Source organism: Erinaceus europaeus, chromosome 15 (genome assembly GCF_950295315.1).
Source record: "Erinaceus europaeus chromosome 15, mEriEur2.1, whole genome shotgun sequence".
NCBI classification, from domain to species: Eukaryota; Metazoa; Chordata; class Mammalia; order Eulipotyphla; family Erinaceidae; genus Erinaceus; species Erinaceus europaeus.
Window position 1 is genome coordinate 57,212,965 of NC_080176.1, and position 20,357 is coordinate 57,233,321.

Here is a 20,357-nt window from a genome sequence, read left to right on the forward strand (position 1 = left end):
CTTATCTGTTCAGTGTTCCAAGGGTGACTTCATAAGTTCTCTGTGCATTAGTTTCTGCATCTCATGAGTGGCAATGCTATCTACCTAAGAACCATTGGAGTGTCTAGAAAAAGTATATAGTCTTACAGAAAAAAAGTCATCATTCAGTAATACTGCATTTTATTTTTCAAGCAACTGTTTTCATATATCACTCAAGTTCTTCTAGTACTTCTAACTGCTAAGAGCCAACTATAACTTTAAATGTGAACTAAAATAAAAAGGTTTTGTTGTTAAAAATTATTGAGCAATTAAAGTTCTATTTAGGAATATAGGGCACTCCTGTAGGAAGGACACTTTACAGGATCTAGTTTAATTTACCATAGTTAATATAGCTTTTATTCTTATAGACAGTGGAGAAGATATTAATGTAATTTCATCTTTCTACATCCGTTTTACAATGAGAATCAGGAATAAAATGAAATATATTGTTAATTGTTTTATCATACTTTAAATAGGACTCATTTAGTAGATTTAGCAGTCATAGAGTTGCCTTTTCTTTTTTTCTTTTAATTAATTTATTTTTTTAAATTTATTTCTTTATTGGGAAATTAATGTTTTACATTTGACAGTAAATACAATAGTTTGTACATGCATAACATTCCCCAGTTTCCCATGTAACAATACAACCCCCACTATGTCATTTATCATCCTTCATGGACCTGTATTCTCCCCACCCCCCCACCCCAGAGTCTTTTACTTGGGTGCAATATGCCAATTCCATTTCAGGTTCTACTTGTGTTTTCTTTTCTGATCTTGTTTTTCAACTTAGGCCTGAGAGTGAGATCATCCCATATTCATCCTTCTGTTTCTGACTAATTTCACTCAACGTGATTTTTTTCAAGGTCCATCCAAGATCGGCTGAAAACGGTGAAGTCACCATTTTTTACAGCTGAGTAGTATTCCATTGTGTGTATATACCACAACTTGCTCAGCCACTCATCTGCTGTTGGACACCTGGGATTCTTCCAGGTTTTGGCTATTACAAATTGTTCTGCCAAGAACATATGTGTACACAGATCTTTTTATATGGGTGTGTTGGGTTCCTTAGGATATATCCTCAGGAGAGGAATTGCAGGGTCATAGGGTAGGTCCATTTCTAGCCTTCTGAGAGTTCTCCAGACTGTTCTCCACAGAGGTTGGACCGATTTACATTCCCACCAACAGTGCAGGAGGGTTCTTTTGACCCCACACCCTCTCCAGCATTTGCTGCTGTTACCTTCTCTGATGTATGACATTCTCACAGGAGAAAAGTGATATCTCATTGTTGTCTTTATTTGCATTTCTCTGACAATCAGAGACTTGGAGCATTTTTTCATGTGTTTCTCGGCCTTTTGGATCTCTTCTGTGGTGAATATTCTGTTCAAGTCCTTCCCCCATTTTTGGATGGGGTTATTTGTTGTCTTGTTGTTGAGTTTGGCAAGCTCTTTATATATGTTGGTTATTAAACACTTATCTGATGTATGACATGTAAAGATCTTCTCCCATTCTGTGAGGGGTCTCTTGGTTTGGGTAGTGGTTTCTTTTGCTGTGAAGAAGCTTTTTAATTTGATGTAGTCCCATAGGTTTATACTTGCCTTAGTCTTCTTTGTAATTGGATTCGTTTCATTGAAAATGTCTTTAAAATTTATGCGGAAAAGAGTTCTGCCAATATTTTCCTCAAAGTATTTGATAGTTTGTGGTCTAACATCCAAGTCCTTGATCCACTTGGAATTTACTTTTGTATTTGGTGAAATACAGTGGTTCAGTTTCATTCTTCTGCATGTTTCAACCCATTGTTTCCAACACCATTTGTTGAAGAGACTCTGCTTTCCCCATGTAATAGTCTGGGCCCCTTTGTCAAAGATTAGATGTCCATAGGTATGGGGCCTCATTTCTGGGCTCTCAATTCTATTCCACTGGTCAGTGTGTCTATTCATGTTCCAGTACCAAGCAGTTTTGATGACAATGGCCCTATAATACAGTTTGAGATCTGGGAGTGTGATGCCTCCGGTTCTGTTCTTTTTTCTCAAGATTGTTTTGGCAGTTCTAGGTCTTTTCTGGTTCCAGATAAACATTTGTAGCATTTGTTCTATTCTCCTAAAAAATGTGCTTGGGATCTTGATGGGGATAGCATTAAATTTGTAGATGGCTCTGGGTAGTATATTCATTTTGATGATGTTAATTCTTCCAACCCATGAACATGGAATATCTTTCCACTTCTTTGTGTCTTTTTCAATTTCTTTGAGTAGTGACTCCTAATTGTCAGTATATAAGTCTTTCACTTCTTTGGTTAGGTTTACTCCTAGATATTTTATTGTTTTTGTTGCTATAGTAAAAGGAATTGATTTCTGGATTTCAATTTCTTCTAACTTAGTGTTTGCATAGAGGAATGCCACTGACTTTTGAATGTTAATTTTGTAGCCTGACACCTTACTGTATTGCCTGATGATTTCCAAAAGCTTCTTGCTGGATTCCTTAGGTTTTTCCATGTATACTATCATGTCATCTGCAAATAAGGAGAGTTTGACTTCTTCTCTTCCAATCTGTATCCCTTTAATTCCTTGCTCCTGCCTGATTGCTATGGCAAGAACTTCCAACACTGTGTTAAATAGTAATGGTGATAGTGAGCAGCCCTGTCTAGTACCTGATCTGAGTGGAAATGCTTCCAGTTTTTCACCATTGAGTATGATGTTGGCTGTAGGTTTGCTATATATAGACTCCACTATCTTGAGGAATTTTCCATCTATTCCCATTTTTTGTAGTGTTTTGATCATAAAGGGATGTTGTATTTTGTCAAAGGCTTTCTCTGCATCTATTGATATGACCATGTGGTTTTTGGTCTTGCTTTTGTTGATGTGGTGGATCACATTGATTGATTTACGTATATTAAACCAACCTTGCATGCCTGGGATAAACCCCACTTGGTCATGATGAACAATCTTTTTGATATACTGCTGTATCCGGTTGGCTAGAATTTTGTTCAATCTTGTAGCATCTATGTTCATCAGAGATATTGGTCTGTAGTTTTCTTTTTTGGTTGTGTCCCTGTCTGCTTTTGGTATCAAGGTGATGTTGGCTTCATAGAAGCTGGCAGGGAGTATTCCAGTGTCTTCAATCTTGTTAATATTTACTTATTTATTCCCTTTTGTTGCCCGTGTTCTTATTGTTGTAGTTATTGTTGTCATTGTTGTTGGATAGGACAGAGAGAAATGGAGAGGCAAGAGGAAGACAGAGAGGGGGAGAGTAAGATAGACACCTGCAGACCTGCTTCACCACCTGTGAACTGAGTCCCCTGCAAGTGGGGAGCCGAGGGCTCAAACTGGTATCCTTACACTGGTCCTTGAGCTTTGCGTCACACACATTTCACCCGCTGCAGTACCTCCTGACTCCCTACATAAACTTTTATGGCCAAATAGATTATACTTTATATTATTTCTTTAAAACTATGTTAACCATTATAAAGAACATATAGCAAAATGGGTAGGTAGTCTTTCTCATGGATAGAACTCAGCTGGCAAAGAAATAGCTGATAATATTATAATAACATCTCTGTTACTTTATGTTTCTTTTAAAAAAATATGTCCCCTGCTTTTCTTCATTCAAAATAGTAACAAACTGGCCTTTTTAGGTTCAAGATAAATTCCGTCTGGACTTGTCCGATGAAGAGGCAGTGCATTACATGCAGAGTCTGATTGATGAAAGTGTTCATGCTCTGTTTGCTGCTGTGGTAGAACAGATTCACAAATTTGCCCAGGTGAGTTCTCTGGCTGAAGTCAGTGAGTTTTCCCATTTTTCTCACATCCTTAAAGTCCTCAGAGAGCCACGCTTTCCTTTCCTTTCCTTTTTTTTTCTTACCCTTTTTTTTTTATTTATTCATTGTTATATTATTATTTTTTTGTCAAGCTTCTTCATAGGTTTCCACACAGCTAATAAGAACATGTTCCATGCATTAACTCTAAAACATCCCACTTAAATTGTCTTTATAATGACTAAATTGTAGAGCATTCGCATAAAATGTATTGGGTTGTCAGAAAAGTCAAGATGCGTTCTTTCCTCAGGAAAAAAAGAAAAAGAAAAACACATCATAACTTTTCCAACAGCTTAATATGTGTCCTTTGTAGTCAGTGGCACTTGCAGCAGTAGTTCCTGAGAATAATCTCAGATCTAGCAGAGCCTTGCACTTAAGACTTCGACATTTGTTAGGTTTGGTAAATGATGAAGTGCTTGGAAAGGAGAACAAAAACTGAGAAATACTGTACATAGGACACATGCAAAAAGACTATCTGGACACTGTCAGCAGCATCTTTGATATAAATATATGACAGTAATCCAGACTTAACAGTTGTTTTTAATTGTGAATTTCACAATGAAAGTATGAATGTGTAAATGGTTAAGAAACCAAAAAGACCATTTTCTTCTCTCACATCTTCAAAGTCTCCCCCTATAGGATTCCTTCCTTGACTTGACCCCATCAGATCATAATAACCTTAAGTCTGTCTCCTGCCCCCAGCACATTGAAGGAATCTTCAGTTCTGTGGTGGTCCTCCTCTCCTCCTCTTCCTCTCCCTCTCCCTCTCCCTTTCCTTCTCTCTCTCTCTCTCTTCTCTCTCTCCCTCTCCCTTTCATTCTCTCTCTCCCTCTCCCTTTCCTTCTCTCTCTCCCTCTCCCTCTCCCTTTCCTTCTCTCTCTCTCTCTCTCTCTCTCTCTCTCTCCTCTCCCTCTCCCTCCCCCTCTCCCTCTCTCCCTTTCCCCCTCTCCCCCTCCCCCTCTCCCTCTCCCCCTCCCCCTCTCCCTTTCCCCCCCTCCCCGCCTCCTACCTAAATCCAACAACATAAAAAACTTAATGACTGGGAGCTGGGCAGTAGCACAGCAGGTTAAGCGCACATAGTTCAAAGTACTTTGCCAGCACAAGGATACCGGTTTGAGCCACCAGCTCCCCATCTGCAGGGCGGGGGCAGGGTCGCTTCACAGGTGGTGAAGCAGGTCTGCAGGTGTCTATCTTTTTCTCTCCCTGTCTGTCTTCCCGTCCTCTCTCAATTTCTCTATGTCCTATCTAACAACAATGGCAGAAATAACAATAATAGTAACAACAACAATGATAAACAACAAGGGCAACAAAAGAGAAAAAATGACCTCCTTCCAGGAGCAGTGGATTTGTAGTGCTGGCACGGAGCCCTAGTAATAACCCTGGAGGCAAAAAAAAAAAAAAAAAACTTAATGACCTTACTGCTCATCCTAGCTGAAAAGCCTTTCCGCTTTGACTTCTCCCTCACACAGTATCCAGTACACAGCCAATTTGTTGTTGTTGTTTTTGTCAGGGCTTTACTGCTCTGTAACAGATTTTTCAGGTAGAGAGAAGGAGAAATGTTACAGTGGTTTAAGCAAAAACATGCAGAATAACACCGTTTTAAAAGTATGGATTGTAGTCCAGGAGGTGGCACAGTGGCTAATGTACTAGACTCCCAGGCATGAGGTCCTGAGTTCAATCCCTGGCAGCACATGTACCAGAGTTATATCTGGTTCTTTCTCTCTCACCTCCTGTATTTGTCATTAATAAATAAATAAAAAATATTTTTTAGAAGTATGGATTAATGGCCCCACAGGTGACGCTCACCTAGTGTAGCACATAATCTACTCTGCTCAAGAATCTGGGTTTAAGCCCCAGGCTGCTACAAGGAAGTGCTGCAAGAGGGATAAGGTTTCTCTCCACTTCTCTCTGTCTCTCTCTTCTCTCGTCTTCTATCTACAAGAAAGAAAAATGGCCACCAAGAGCAGTAGAGTCATGCAGGCACTGAGCCCCAGTAATGAGTGTGGTGGCAAAAAGTTTATAAACGAATAGGAATTGTTCTGAAAAACAAGTGTTTGAACTTGAGTCACATACCTGGCCCAGTGGTAATCTCATCATTAACTCGGTTATATTTACCTTTTTCTGTCATTTTCCTGACAAGCCAACATTTTAATCTAGTTTTCCCTTATTATTATTGTTAGTATTTTAAGATCTGCTTATTTGTGATAGGAGAAGGAGAGAACCAGACTGTAGTAGACGCTATTCTAGGGGTCAAACTTCAGATATTAGACTTGTAAGTCTAAAGCTGTAGTCACTGCCCTACCTTCCGGGTCATTGTCTTTGACTTTATTGCGCCTTCAGTAACTGAAACCCTTCATGACTATTGTTTCTGAGATAGCCTTCTTTGTTTCTGTGTTTTGTTTTGTTTTTCTTCAAAATGTTCAAGACAGATACATTTCTAAGTAGTGATGTTTGCTTTTTTAAATTATTATTATTTATAATTGTGCTTGGTGTTTTGCCATTGCCTAGTCGTAAAATATAATTTCCAGCAATTTAAGGTCTTCAGACTTGATTTCAACCTCCTTCCCAAGCTGTTCCCTTAATATTCTGAATATGAATATTTTTTTCTCCTTCATCTTCATGCATACTTTGTTACTGTCATTTCTTCAGACCAGAATATCCATCTTCTTAATAATGACTCTGGTAAACTTCTGCTTGCTACAATCTTATCTGTCCTGCAAGACTGATTTGTATTCATCTTCCTTTGACTATAGTAATAGTACTTTATACCTGATTATGAGCTGCATTTAGATTCGGCTTTCTTTTTTTTACAATTCTTTTTTATTTTTTAAACTTTATTTTTTTTTAAATATCTTTATTTTTCCCTTTTGTTGCCCTTGTTGTTTTGTTGTTGTTGTTGATGATGTCATTGTTGTTGAATAGGACAGAGAAATGGAGAGAGGAGGGGAAGACAGGGAGAGAGAAAGACAGACACCTGCAGACCTGCTTCACCGCCTGTAAAGCGAAGCGATTCCCCTGCAGGTGGGGAGCTGGGGGCTCGAACTGGATCCTTAAGCCGGTCCTTGCACTTTGCACCATGTACACTTAACCCGCTGTGCTACCGCCCGACTCCCTTAAACTTTATTTTTATTTTTTTAATATTTATTTTATTTATTTATTTCCTTTTTTGTTGCCCTTGTTGTTTTTTTAATTATGTAGTTATTATTGTTGTTGTCGTTGTTGGATAGGACAGAGAGAAATGGAGAGAGGAGGGGAAGACAGAGAGGAGGAGAGAAAGATAGACACCTGTGAAGCGACTCCCCTGCAGGTGGGGAGCCGGGGTTCGAACCGGGATCCTTATGCCGGTCTTTGTGCTTTGCGCCACCTGCACTTAACCCGCTGCGCTACAGCCCGACTCCCCTAAACTTTATTTTTTAAATGACATTTTTTTTCATCTTTATTTGTTTATTGGATAGAGACAGCCAGAAATTAAGAGGAAAGGGGGTAATAGAAAGGGACAGAGGCAGAGAGACACCTGCAGCCCTGCTTCATCACTCGCAAAGCTTTCCCCCTGGGGACATGGACTTGAACCCACATCCTTGCACTTTGTAGCAGGTGTGCTTAAACAGGTGTGCTACCACCCACCTCTAGATTCAGCTTTGTACTGTAGGTATGTTTAAATTTCTCTTTTACCTCCTAAAGTGAAGACCTCTTGAAGACTGGGGAATATCAATCACCTAGTAAGTAGTATATAGTTTTGTAAAAAAAATCTAATAAACATAAAGAAATTTCTGTCAGTGTTAATGCTCCTCCTGTAACCAAATTAAAAATAGATAAGCTTTCCCTCTGAACACCAGTGTGGTGCATATTTTATTACAAACGCCAACTAAAAGTCCACTTCATGGGAGAATAAACTGAATCTCATAGCAGTTACATGACAGTCTATCTAGCTGCCTGGTGGCAGATCTGACTCTGCTTATTGTAGCAGTGTAATACAGGCCTGTAATACATGTGACCTGTCTATCCAGTTCTGTCAACACGTAATATTCTCGTCCGAGTTTGTCTGTTTTATTCATATGGCCACTGGTTTCCCTAAGAGAATGTGAAAGCCAAAACAGCAGGCTATATAAAACAGGTGGCATGTCCAGCCCAGACTAGCAGGAAGACAAAATAGAGTCTTTATTCTTTTTTTTTTTTTTTTTTTTAGGGAAAGAGGGATATATAGGCAGAGAGGAGAGGAATTAAGTGTGTTATCTTTGAAGAGCCAGCTGCCAGTCATAGCCTAAGCTTTCATGTTCTGTATAATGAACCATTATTCTACTTTATTTTAAGGATCTAGCTTCAAAATTCTGTTGTCAGTTTGTATAACCTGCCTGTTTTGCTCTGCTACTCTGAAGCTAATAATAGAAGGCCTATTTTTCATAATTCTCTGTTAAAAATAGTCCAAAGGTAAGTCTGATATAAAAAGTGACCATCCTGTTATCTGATTAGGTAAAATAATAATAGAGGGACTTTTGATTTCCCAGTAGTTCTAGGATTTTTTTTTTTTTATTGTTTTTTGCCTCCCTGGTTATCACTGGAGTTCTCTGCCTGCACTATAAATCCACTGCTTCTGGCAGGCACTTTTTTTTTTTCCATTAGGACAGAGATAAATTGAGAGAAGAGGGGAAGATGGGGGGGGGGGAGAGAAAGACACCTGCATACTTGCTTCACACTTGTAAAGCATCCCCTTTGCAGGTGGGAATCCAGGGGCTCGAACCAGGATTCTTGTGTGGGTCCTTGTGCTTCGTACTTTGAGCACTTAACCAGGTGCACTGTCTCCCAGCTCCCCCAAGCTCTAAGTCTTAGTATTCTTACCTGTAAAGTGACTGATAGTGAGCTAAAATCTAACCAGTTCACTTGAACATCACAAGTGTTCAAACTGAGACAGGCTGGTGACTCACCTGATAGAGCACATACATTACCATGCACAAGGACCTGGGTTTGAGCCTCCAGTGCCTACCTGAAGAGAAAATGAACTGTAGAGCATTGCTGCAAGTATCTCTCTGTTTCTCTTCCCTCTTTATCTTTCATCCTCTATCAAAAGGAATGGAATAGAGTGGAGTGGAGTGGAGTGGAGTGGAGTGGAGTGGAGTGGAGTGGAGTGGAGTGGAGTGGAGTGGAGTGGGGTGGAATGGAATGGAAAAGGAAAAAGAAAAAGAAAAAGAGAAAGGGGGGAGTCAGGCGGTAACGCAGCAGGTTAAGTGCACGTGACGCAAAGCTCAGGGACCACTGTAAGGATCCTGGTTTGAGCCCCCAGCTCCCCACCTGCAGGGGAGTCACTTCACAGTCGGTGAAGCAGGTGTTCAGGTTTCTCTTTCTCTCTCCCTCTCTTGTCTTCCCTTCCTCTCGATTTCTCTCTGTCCTATCTAATGATGACAACATCAATTACAACTATTATAACTAGAACAGTAATAAAGAACAAGGGCAACAAAAGGGGAAAAATATATATGATTTTTTAAAAATCAAAAAAAAAGGAAATCAATTATAACTATTATATCTACAACAGTAATAAAGAACAAGGGCAACAAAAGGGGAAAATATATATATGATTTTTTAAAAATCAAAAAAAAAAAAGGAAAGAAAGAAAAAAGAAAGGAAACAAAAATGAGAAGCAAATAACTGCTGGGAATGGTGGAGGTGCCAACACAGCACCTGCAAGTTCCAGAGATGACCCTACTGAGAAAAAAAATACACAAAGGTTCATTGCTCACCATATAAATAAAGCACTATTTACAACTACAAAGACAGTATGAAATTCCTGCCACTGCCTTCCTACCCCCACACCACCATGGATAGACTATGAAGGCTGTTCCAAACTTACTGTCAGTAGCATGTGTAAGCATGATGAAGGACATTCTCGTCAGTGGGAGACAGGGAAGAACATTTAATAAACATAAACTAATGATATTTTTTTTGGGGGGGAAAGGTCTTATTTTGTAAGTCTCTATTTTCTGTTTCTTGGGTAAAATATTAGTTAGGATGCAGAAATACCAAGTAGTCATTTAAAATTGCCCTGGCATGAATATCTACAAACTGTTTTGGATAGATTCTTACAACAGTATTTATGTTCATGTGTGCTCAACCAGAGCACCACCAGTCAGCCCCCTCTTGCAACATTTCTGTGACAAGGTAAATAGCAACTTGAATATCAAGTGGAGAACAAGTATCTGTGGTTTTAGACCTCAGGTCCAACCACCATCATTTTAGGCCTGTGAAAGTGGAAAGTTCATGTGTCATGGAAAAATGTGTAGATTTATTTGTTCCAATCATATCTCAGCTTTCCACTTTGTGAGAGACACAATGTTTTGGGCAAAATAGCCTTTTTATTTGACATTTGCACTTCATGCATTACTACCCCATTTTAAAAGTATTGTTAATTTTATCCTCTTTCATAAATGTGGAAACTGAGACACATAAAATTGTCTCTTAGCTTTTCAGATTCAGATGATCTTTACCCTAGTAAATGAAGTTGAAAATATTTGTACTATTTTTGAGATTTTTAAAAAATTATTATTACTGGATAGAGACAGAGAGAAATTCAGGAGAGGGAGAGAGACACCTGCAGCCCTGTTTCACCTCTCGTGAAGCTTCCCCCTGCAGGTGGGGACCAGGGGCTTGAACCTGGGTCATGATACACTGTAATGTGTGCACGTAATCAGTTGCACTACTGCCTGGCCCCTTTGGGTTTTCTTAAACGAGTCATCTATTCTTACTTACACTATTATGATAGAACAGTGTTAAAATTAGTAACCTAATGTTGAAAAGTTTACTGGGTCTTGATTAGGTAAGAGCTCTTAAACAAGGTCTTTTCAGTTATTTTTTTCTCCTTCTCTCCTTCCTTCCTAATCTTTCTCTCTCTCCCTCCCTCCCTTCCTCCCTCCCTCCCTCCCTCCCTCCCTTCCTTCCTTCCTTCCTTCCTTCCTTCTTTCCTCCCTCCCTCACCCCCTCCTCCCTTCCTTTCTTCCTTCCTTCCTTCCTTTCTATTTTGCCCCCAGGGCTATTGCTGGGGCTCAGTGCTTGCACTACAAATCCACTTCTCCTATGGCCATTTTTTTTTTTGCGGCGGGGCGGGGGGGGGGGGGGGGGGGCAACTTGTTGGATATGACAGAGAGAAATTGAGAGCGAAGGGGAAGATAGAGAAGGAGATAGACACCTGAAGACCTGCTTCAGTGCTTGTGAAGCGACCCCCTTGCAGATGGGGAGCTAGGCACTTGAACCAGGGTCCTTGCGTGGGTCCTTAGACTTCATACTATACGTACTTAAACTGGTGCACCACTACCAGGCCCCCTCATTCTTTTATTCTTTCTTTCTTCCAACCAGGGTTATCACTGGGCCTTTGTGCCTGGATAGTTAATTCCCCACTCCTGGTGGCCATTCCCCTCCCCCTTTTTATGTCTTCTTCTGATCTATATCAGAAGAAGGAAAAATTGAGGGGAACTGGGAATGAGGAGATTGATTAATCTCTAAAGTTGGTTTTTCCCTTTGAAACTCGCATTGCATGTGCATATTCTAAGTATTGATACCAGTCAGTCACATATATTTTTAAATTTTGATGACTAGCATCTGTTTTATCGGTTTATTATAAGAATTCATATTTCTAATTGATTTCTGCTAACTTTAGTGCATTCCTATGAACACTATGAATTGTAAAGCCCTGTTTTAAAATAATAGAAGTACTGACACATACTAGCACAAGCGATAGTTTCTCATAAAAGAAATTATACTCTGAACGAAGACTTAAAAATTGGCATATACAACTATTATGCTGAAATGCTAAAAAGGCTATTTTCTTCCATCATGTCATTCTGTAGGAAGGGTAGAGATTAAACACTGCAATATCTGTTGCCTAGCAACACCACCTATTAGTGGTACAGATTTTTCCACTGAAAAACACTTTTATTTGGGTCATTGTCTTTGAAATTGCATCATCAGAACTCTTCTTCCCTCTGAAATGGTCTTTAAAGGGCTTTCAAGTATTGTCTGCACAGAAAGGTAAAGGTCCCTTAGCTTGGGTCACTTAGCATTCTAAAACTAGGCCTCTTAATGGTAATCTCTCTCACTGCTGTCCATTTCTTCCCAGTTTCTCCTGTAACTGCCTCTCTTCACTGATTGATAGTAAGTCTGGAAAATGGGATATGGTTTCTATGAATCTTAGTATATGTTAAACTGAACCGAATTTTGGTAGAGTAGCTTCAATTAGTTTTTTTTTTTTTTTTTAAGATAATGGGAGAGTGTCAGAACAGAATATGTTCAGGAAGTTTACCTAATTCTCCACCCTAGATACTAAGAATACATGTGCATATTTATATCACACCAGCTGCCTTTGATAATAATGCATTCAGGGGTAGAGAGCATAATGGGCATGCAAATAGACTCTCATGCCTGAGGCTCTGAAGTCCCAGGTTCAATCCCCTGCACCACCATAATACAGCTGAGCAGTACTCTGGTAAAAAAAAAAAAAAAAAGGAAAAGATAATAGTGCTTTCAGTATTTGTGCTTGTGTTAAATGTTCCATTGTGTTTTCACTATATGAAAGCCGTTATTTCAGTGTGTCAGAGGAATTTAATTCTTTTTAAGCCTTTGCAATAATAGTACATATACTTAAATTTAGTAATATATACTATATGTGTTAAATGTAATGATAGTAAACTTTAAACATACTTTTAGACCCTAGTTTAAGTAAACAATGTATTTTTATTTGTGAACTTTATTGAATGTTTGTTTTTTATGTGACACATTCATGGAACTACTTCCATTTAAGGACCATGCATCAGGTAGTTAACATAGTAGAAAAGGAGAATTTTGTGTATTTTTTCATAATAACTTTATATAAATTTCTCATGCCTAGATATATAGTATTATTTTGGGTCTAGTCAAAGCATATGCAGATTCACATCAACTACCTTTTACTCTCTTAAAAAAATAATTGGCCTTAATAGATAATCTGGTTCATAAAACTTTATGAGTTTATTATTATATCCTTAAAATTTTAAATGTGTTTTTGCCATGACCTATGACATTAAATACATGGTATGGGGATATAAAATAGAATTTAACTATTACAGGTTTAAAGCATTACTAGCAGTCATATAAATACAGGCCCTCTTTACATGTATATTGTTTCTATAACATGAATCTAAGCAAACCAGTCTCTCTCTTTTCTTCCTTTTTTCTTCTCTTGCCACCAGGTTATCTCTGGGGCTCAGTGCCAGCACATGAATCCACCGCTCCTAGCAGCCATTTTTTTTCTTTCTATTATTATTTTTTTTAATAGAACAGAGAAAAATTGAGAGGGGAGGAGAAGATAGGAAGAGAGGAAGAGAGACACCTGCAGACCTGTTCGCCACTCCTGAAGTGTCCCCCCCATAGGTGGGGAGCAGGACTCGAACCCGGATCCTTGCACATGGTAATGTGCACTTAACCAGGTGTGGCACTGCCCTGCCCCCTCTTGTTTCTCTCTTGTGGTAACCCATTGTTTCTATGTTGTTGTTTTTTTAAATTCTCTCTTTCTATAAACTGGATAGTAATGCTGAACTCCTTTGCAAATGAAACCCTTTCTCTCATATTTTATTTTACCAGCTGGGCTGGGGGGAAAAAAAACATTGAATCCTCTCCTACATTTTTTTATTTTTTACTGGCACAGTGCATTACTTAGCTCTGGCTTATTGTGATGTTGGGGTTGAGCCTGGGACCTCCAATACCCCAGATGTTAAACACCACAGCACTCCTCCATCATCCCTGGAGCCCCACTTGTCTCTCATGTGTAACCATTGATCAAGCCCAGCCTCACTCACAACTTACTTTTATTTAAGTACCTGCTCATACTTCCCATAATGTTGAAAGCCAGACTGCCCTAAATAGTAATAGCCATGTAAAAAATTAAAAGGCAAAGGACAGTCAGCATTGCTGATAGACAGGGCCTAGTCAGCTCCCCTTAATTTGCCAGGTGAGCAGTTTGATTCTTTCCCTCTCCCCCTGCCTTCAGGGTTGTCACTGGGGCTCAGTGCCTGCACTATGAATCCACTGCTCCTGGAGACCACTTTTTCTTATATTTGTTGCCATTGTTGTTGGGATAGGAAATCGAGAAGAGGCGAGGAAGACAGAGATGGGTGAGAAAGACGGACACTTGTAGACCTGCTTCACTGCTTGTGAAGTGACCCCCCTGCAGGGGGGGAGCCAGGGGCTTGAACTGGGATCCTTACTCCAGTCCTTGCACTTAGCACCATGTGCGCTTAATCCACTGTGCTACCCCCTGCTCTCCCGGCAGTTTGATTCTTTGAAATGTTTTACACCATCAGTTTTATATATATAATTTTTGTTGAGGGATTAGTACATGGATACCATTTGATGGCACTTGGATACAAATTCTCATCTCCTTGTGAGAGGTGCCTGCAGCACATTCTTAGCCCAAATTTAGATCCTTTTTGTCCAGTTTTGTTAGACTTCCTAAAGGGGAATAAAGTGCTCAAAGTAGAAAAGAACAGAGCATTGTTTCCAAGTTTACATTTTATGAGCCTCATCTTCTTATTAGGAAAGGATAATAGCAGTGTGAAATATTTCATTGAACAGAACAAATGTGACCAAATGGAATTGGCTCTAGAAGCAAATGTTGTTTCAATTTAGCAAATCATTTTCTAAAGCGTCAGCTCATTTCCCAATGAGTGACTTAAATAACACACCACCAATGTGTACAGCAAAATTACTTTGTGTTCCAGATCTATTCCTATTTACGGATTATCCCAAGGATAATAACAGTGTCAACAGTAATAGCAGCAGTCAACTAAACACGTGTATATTCAAAAATTTATTCATAGTGCTTGGTTTTGCTATGTTAAATCTTTAAATTCTCACACTTGTAAGGTAGGTATATCAGAACCACCCCTTACTATTTATTTATTTATTTTTATTGACACCAGAGTTACTGCTGGGGCTCAGTGCCAACACTATGCATCTACCGCTTCCAGCTGCCATCCCCCCCCCCCCCCCCCGTTAAAAATAACACAGGACAGAGAGAAATTGAGAGGGTTGGGGGTTGAGAGAGAGACACCTGCAGACCTGCTTCACTACTTGTGAAGCGTCTCCCTCTGCAGGTGGAGAGCAGGGGCTCGAACCCAGACCTTGCTTATACATGGTAGTTCATGTATTTGATCAGGTGAGCCACTACCTGGCCCCATAAGACCTCTTTTATAGGTGAGAAAACTGAGGCTTGCTTGAAAAAACTACCCCATTGTCTAAAGGTCTGTAGGTGACAAATCGCAGATTCAAACATAGCCCTGAGTTGTAAAATAATAATAATAAATATTAATATTATTTCCGAATAATCCTTTTTTTTCACATACATGTACAAGATAAAAATATATATTGTTGTGAGTTGCAGGTGTTTAAAAATATAATTATAGGGAGCCAGGCAGTGGCGCACCTGAGTTGCTATACAGGAGGATCTGGGTTCAAGTCTCCACTGGCAGGGAGGAAGCCTCAGGAGCAAGCAAGCTGCCAGTGTGCCTTTTTCCCCCCTCTGTCACCTTGTTTCTCTTTGTCTCTATTATAACAGGGTTGGAGGAGGGGGGTGGAGATAAATGGTTGCCAGAAGTGGTGGATTTGTCCTGCAGGCATCCAGCCCCAGCCATAACACTAGTGACAAGGGAGAAAAAAAAATTAAATTGACCTTTCAACTTTTCTAATAGTCTATAATTTGACCATCAAAAGAAGAAAATCAGCTGTGTGGACAGCTAGTTGAGTGTAATATAAAAAGGACTTGTGGGGACAGTTGGTCTGAGATAAATATGGGGTAGTTTTTGGTTTTTTGCATTGGCCAAAAGCCAGTCGAGTTATATTGACCCACGTTGCTTTCTTGCACGACTCCCCATTAGAACCCGTGTTGTTAAAGATGCTCATCTAGGCGTTTACTGCATTACAGATGTTTTAAGGCCTTAAAGCTAGTTGATGATTGCAGTAGCAACAAGCAGCTGAATGACCCCTCATTTTCAGCTAAAATCCCCCTGCAGTTTGCTTTTCATCTCCACAGATTTATCCAAACAGGGTTGTAAATGCTTGAATGTGATCCTTGGTAAGATTTGCCTGTTTGCTTCATTAATTACTCTTAGTAAGGTTAACTGGCTGGCCAATTTGTTGAAACCCTTTCATATCCGTTCTTCAGATGTACAGGCGGGGAGTTGAAACTAGCTCTAGTACAGTATTATTGTTATTCCACAGACACAGGAAGTAGTATATTTAGAAAATGTACTAGAAACCATCTGTTCAATAGCAACATTTTCCTCATAAGCAAACTATTTATACACATGTGTAGCCTGTAATTGTTTCTAAGATATTTAAACTTCCTAAGGACTTTTTACAATTGACTTTAACTTGAATCATCCCCTTTCATCATCGGCTGCCTGCTTTGAAAAGAACTTTCTATGCTGCTCTGATGGCTTTGTAGCCTGTGGCAATTACTTACTCCCAGTTTCCCCTCGCCAGCCAGCACACTTGTAATACTAGGTGTTTATGGAACTTAATAGCCTTATGGAACTTGCTTTCTCCCACCAAACTTCAACCATCCCTGGTGCAGAGTAGGCATCAAATGGATGTATGTTATTTTATGAGTGGCCATTTGGAGAAGGGCCATTTGGAGAAGTTTGGATTTTTTTCTAGTCTTGCCTTTCAGAAAATACATAACACTGTTTCCTAAATTGAAAATGACATTAGCTTTACTAGCAGTAAAATAAAGCTTATATTTTCTAGAATGTGTATCAGATAAAAGTCAGCATCTTTCACATTTTTAGGTAGAGTTCATAGAAACACAATTTTTACACCTAAGTGGCATTCTTAATGTTCGAGATAAAGCCATCATATATTTTATTAAGCAAGATTTATAAGGTTTGGATCACTCAGTGTATATTGAGCCAAACAAAATGATCAGAGTTGTCCTTACCGAGAGAATAGATTACTGACTGTATCTGTACATGCTAAAGATAACCATTTATTGTTAGATTCTTTTTGGATATGCCTGCCCCAAAGTAATAGGATATGTAGTATAATTTTATTGGGAGGTTGTTTATAGTATAGCCTCTTAACACAAAGGCACAGCCTCTCATCTCCCCTTGATGGGAGTCTAAGAGACAACAGGATCCCAATGTCCCTTCGCCATGTCCCTCTCCCTCCTTCCCTGGAGTTCTTCACAATGGAGTACTTTGCAGCTGGACTGGGTGTGGTAAGTTACACTAAAGTGAAGTAGTAGGATTTTAGAGTAATCAGAAACTGAGAGGATTCTAAGTTCAAGAACTGACAGTAATGAAAAAAAAGACATGTCATAGATATTTCTTTATAAGCCTTACATAAGGTCATTTTTGAGGGTGCCGAGCACAAAATAAATATTAAAAATGTTTGCTTTATTTCTACTTGATATTTTAATATTGAACACTACTACCGTGTTGGCCCCAAAATAATTCTTGTTTGGCCCTCTCATTCTTTCAGAACTAATTTTGATTTCATTCCAGATTCTGGAATTTTCAGTCTGTTAAAAAGTTGGACCAAAAACTAAGCATGTTGTTCAGAATAAATCCTCTTTCACTGCAGAATTCAGAGGGATTTATACCTTGCTAATGCTATATTTGCCTGCCTTGTAGTAACTGGGTCATCTTTTTAAATTTTTATTTACTTACCGATCAATCATCTTTATTTACTGGATAGAGGCAGCCATAAATGGAGAGGGTAGAGGAAGATAGAGAGGGAGAGAGAAAGAGAGACATCCTCAGCCCTGCTTTACCACTTGCAAAGCTTTCCCCCTGCAGGTGGAGACCAGGGACTAGAACCTAGGTCCTTGCACACTGCAACGTATGCACTCAACCAGGTGTGCCACCACTTAGCCCAGGGTTATCTTTTTTTGTTTGTTTGTTTGTTTATTTACTGGATAGACAGCCAGAAATTGAGAAGAAAGGAGGTGATAAAGAGGGAGACAGACACCAGCAGCACAACTTCACCACTCACAAAGCTTTCCCCCTACAGGTGGATACTGGGGACTTGAACCCCGGGTCCTTGTGCATTGTAACGTGTGTTCAACCAAGTGTGTGCTGCCACTGGCCTCTCTGGGTCATCTTGAAGAGACATTCCCCCACTAAAATATTTTCTTAAATAAATTGATGTTTAGGCTAAATCTTAGGAATCTTATGTATTATAATTAATTAAACTTGTATTTAACTTTTTAAGATTAGAAAGTAATAAAGTTACTTTCTGTTTTAACAGAATTTCTAAATTTAATGACTTTTTTTCCTATTAAAGAACCATGTTCATCTCTTCAAAAATTTAAAAGAGAACTATGAAACTAATTGCTTGCTGTTTGCTCTTCATTTTTGCAGTATTGGAGAAAATGAAGCCACGTTTGGTCTGTAGAAATGTTTGGCTCTATATGAAAGTACACTCAAAGCAACCTGTATACAATGAAGAATTCAAAGTAACAAGGAACAAAGCCTGTAATATTCAAGATACTGTATATATTTAAGTTTTACATTGTGCCTGGATTACATTTTCTTGAATATCATTGCTTAAAATATGGTCCTGATGGGTTTGTTTTGAAATATTATATACATTTATTTTCAAATGTATAAATTGTTTATATGCTAAGAAGAAATTTACTCAGTAATCATGTACATATTACAAGAGTTCTAATAAAATTTTATGTTGAAATAGTAATATATTGTAGATTGAGTTTTAAGCTTCATTTTTCCATTTACAACTTTACATTAAGAGAACAGTTATATACATTTGGATTAACTGTCTCCAGCTGGAAGATTTTTTTATTTTTATCTTTCCCTCCCTTTTCTCATTTCTATGCCCTCTCTAGTTTAGTTTGTTTTAGTTGTTTGATTGATTTTTGGACTAATCTGTAATATTTAAAAGTTTTATATGTTATAACTAATTCTTTTACATTTTGGAAACTATATATTTCAAAAATAGTCATTTTCTCATGTAAATGTTGTCATCTCTTTATAAAGTATATTTTAACCACTTTTCTCTCCGTTTGTAATTAAAGCAAAGTATAAAAACGTATCTAGATAACTCACCAAAGTTAATGCAGTTATAGTTTTTGACGCTGAGTAGTTTTAAAATAGTTGTATGTAGGCATAACTTGTAATTTAGTATTTTATTACTTTGGTTATTCATGATTCAACAGGGGTATACAAAATTATAAAATCTTAATATATTTTCACATTCACGTGTGTGTGTGTGTGTGTGTGTGTGTGTGTGTGTGTGTATAATTCATGACATTCACTGGCAAAGACTTGTGTGTTCCATCCCCTTCCCTCTAACCATCACCATATCCTCATAAAGTCTAAAACACGGTTTGGTTACTATTTAACAAGTTTATTTGCTCCAATTGTCTATTTTCCTTACATCAATGAAGCTAGCCTGTAGGTTTCTTTTCTTACTTAATATTTATGATGCAAACTTAGTTTTCAAAAGCTTTGTGAACTATTGATAGTTCCCCTAGAGCTACTAATTTGTATAGCTTTTCTGACTTAACTAACATAATTTCTGGTTATTTCCTGACTAGTATTCTTTCTATCCCAGTATAGCCTCTGTATGCTCACAGAATGCCGAGACCATACAGAAGTGGCAAGAGCTGCACAGTGATCATCTTTACACATTAATCTCTTAATGTAGTTATCTGTTTTGCAAGAAAATAATATTTTTGTGCTTCTGAGTAAATATAAAATACCAAATGAAGGAAAGTAAGGTTAAATGAAGGCAGTTTGCAAGGATGACGTTAATTAATAAAGTCTGTTCTTCAACAAACCCTTATCTGTGTACTTGCCTCTTTAGAATGGGGTTACCAGCTGGAAGGAAGCACACTGTAAGGAAATGTCCCTGCCACATATGGAGTGTTATTTGTATGATGAGAAAAATGGTAAAAGACGATAAGATCTTTACAAATCATAAGAGAAATAATTGGTGAACTCTATCTTGGGTTTTTCTGTTTCACATATTTACATCTTTGGTTGCCTCGAAGTGTTTAGTCCATCTGCATTCTTGCTATTTCACTTCCACTTCTATTGGAACCTCCTATAAAAGTATTTCTCAGTAGGATGCTGTAAAAAAAGTCACTTATCCAACTTTCTCAGCTCTTAGAATTCTGTGTAGGAGTCGGGCGGTAGTGCAGGGGGTTAAGCACATGTGGCGCAAAGCACAAGGACCGGCAGAAGGATCCCAGTTCAAGGCCCAGCTCCCCACCTGCAGGGGAGTCGCTTCACAGGCGGTGAAGCAGGTCTGCAGGTGTCTATCTCTCCTCCTCTCTGTCTTCCCCTCCTCTCTCCATTTCTCTCTGTCCTATCCAACAACGACAACAACAATAATAACTACAACAATAAAACAACAAGGGCAACAAAAGGGAATAAATAAAATAAATATTAAAAAAAAAGATTAAAAAAAAAAGAATTCTTTGTATCAGGGCCAGGTGGTGGCACACCTGATAAGTGCACAGATTACCAGTTCAAGCCCCTGGTCCCCTTACCTA

The 20,357-nt window shown here is 38.7% G+C and overlaps 1 protein-coding gene across 2 annotated transcripts in view; it reads left to right on the top strand.

Annotated features, from left to right (window-relative positions):
* Positions 1 to 19,639, top strand: part of PIK3C3 (phosphatidylinositol 3-kinase catalytic subunit type 3) — a 134,079-nt gene extending 114,440 nt beyond the window's left edge. For both annotated transcript variants that reach the window (XM_016193414.2, XM_060173799.1), the window contains 2 exons: positions 3,647 to 3,772; positions 18,202 to 19,639. In XM_016193414.2, coding sequence (XP_016048900.1) covers positions 3,647 to 3,772; positions 18,202 to 18,216 — 141 coding nt within the window. In that variant the 3' untranslated portion in view covers positions 18,217 to 19,639. The remainder of the gene's footprint in view (positions 1 to 3,646; positions 3,773 to 18,201) is intronic.
* The last annotated feature ends 718 nt before the right edge of the window (positions 19,640 to 20,357 follow it).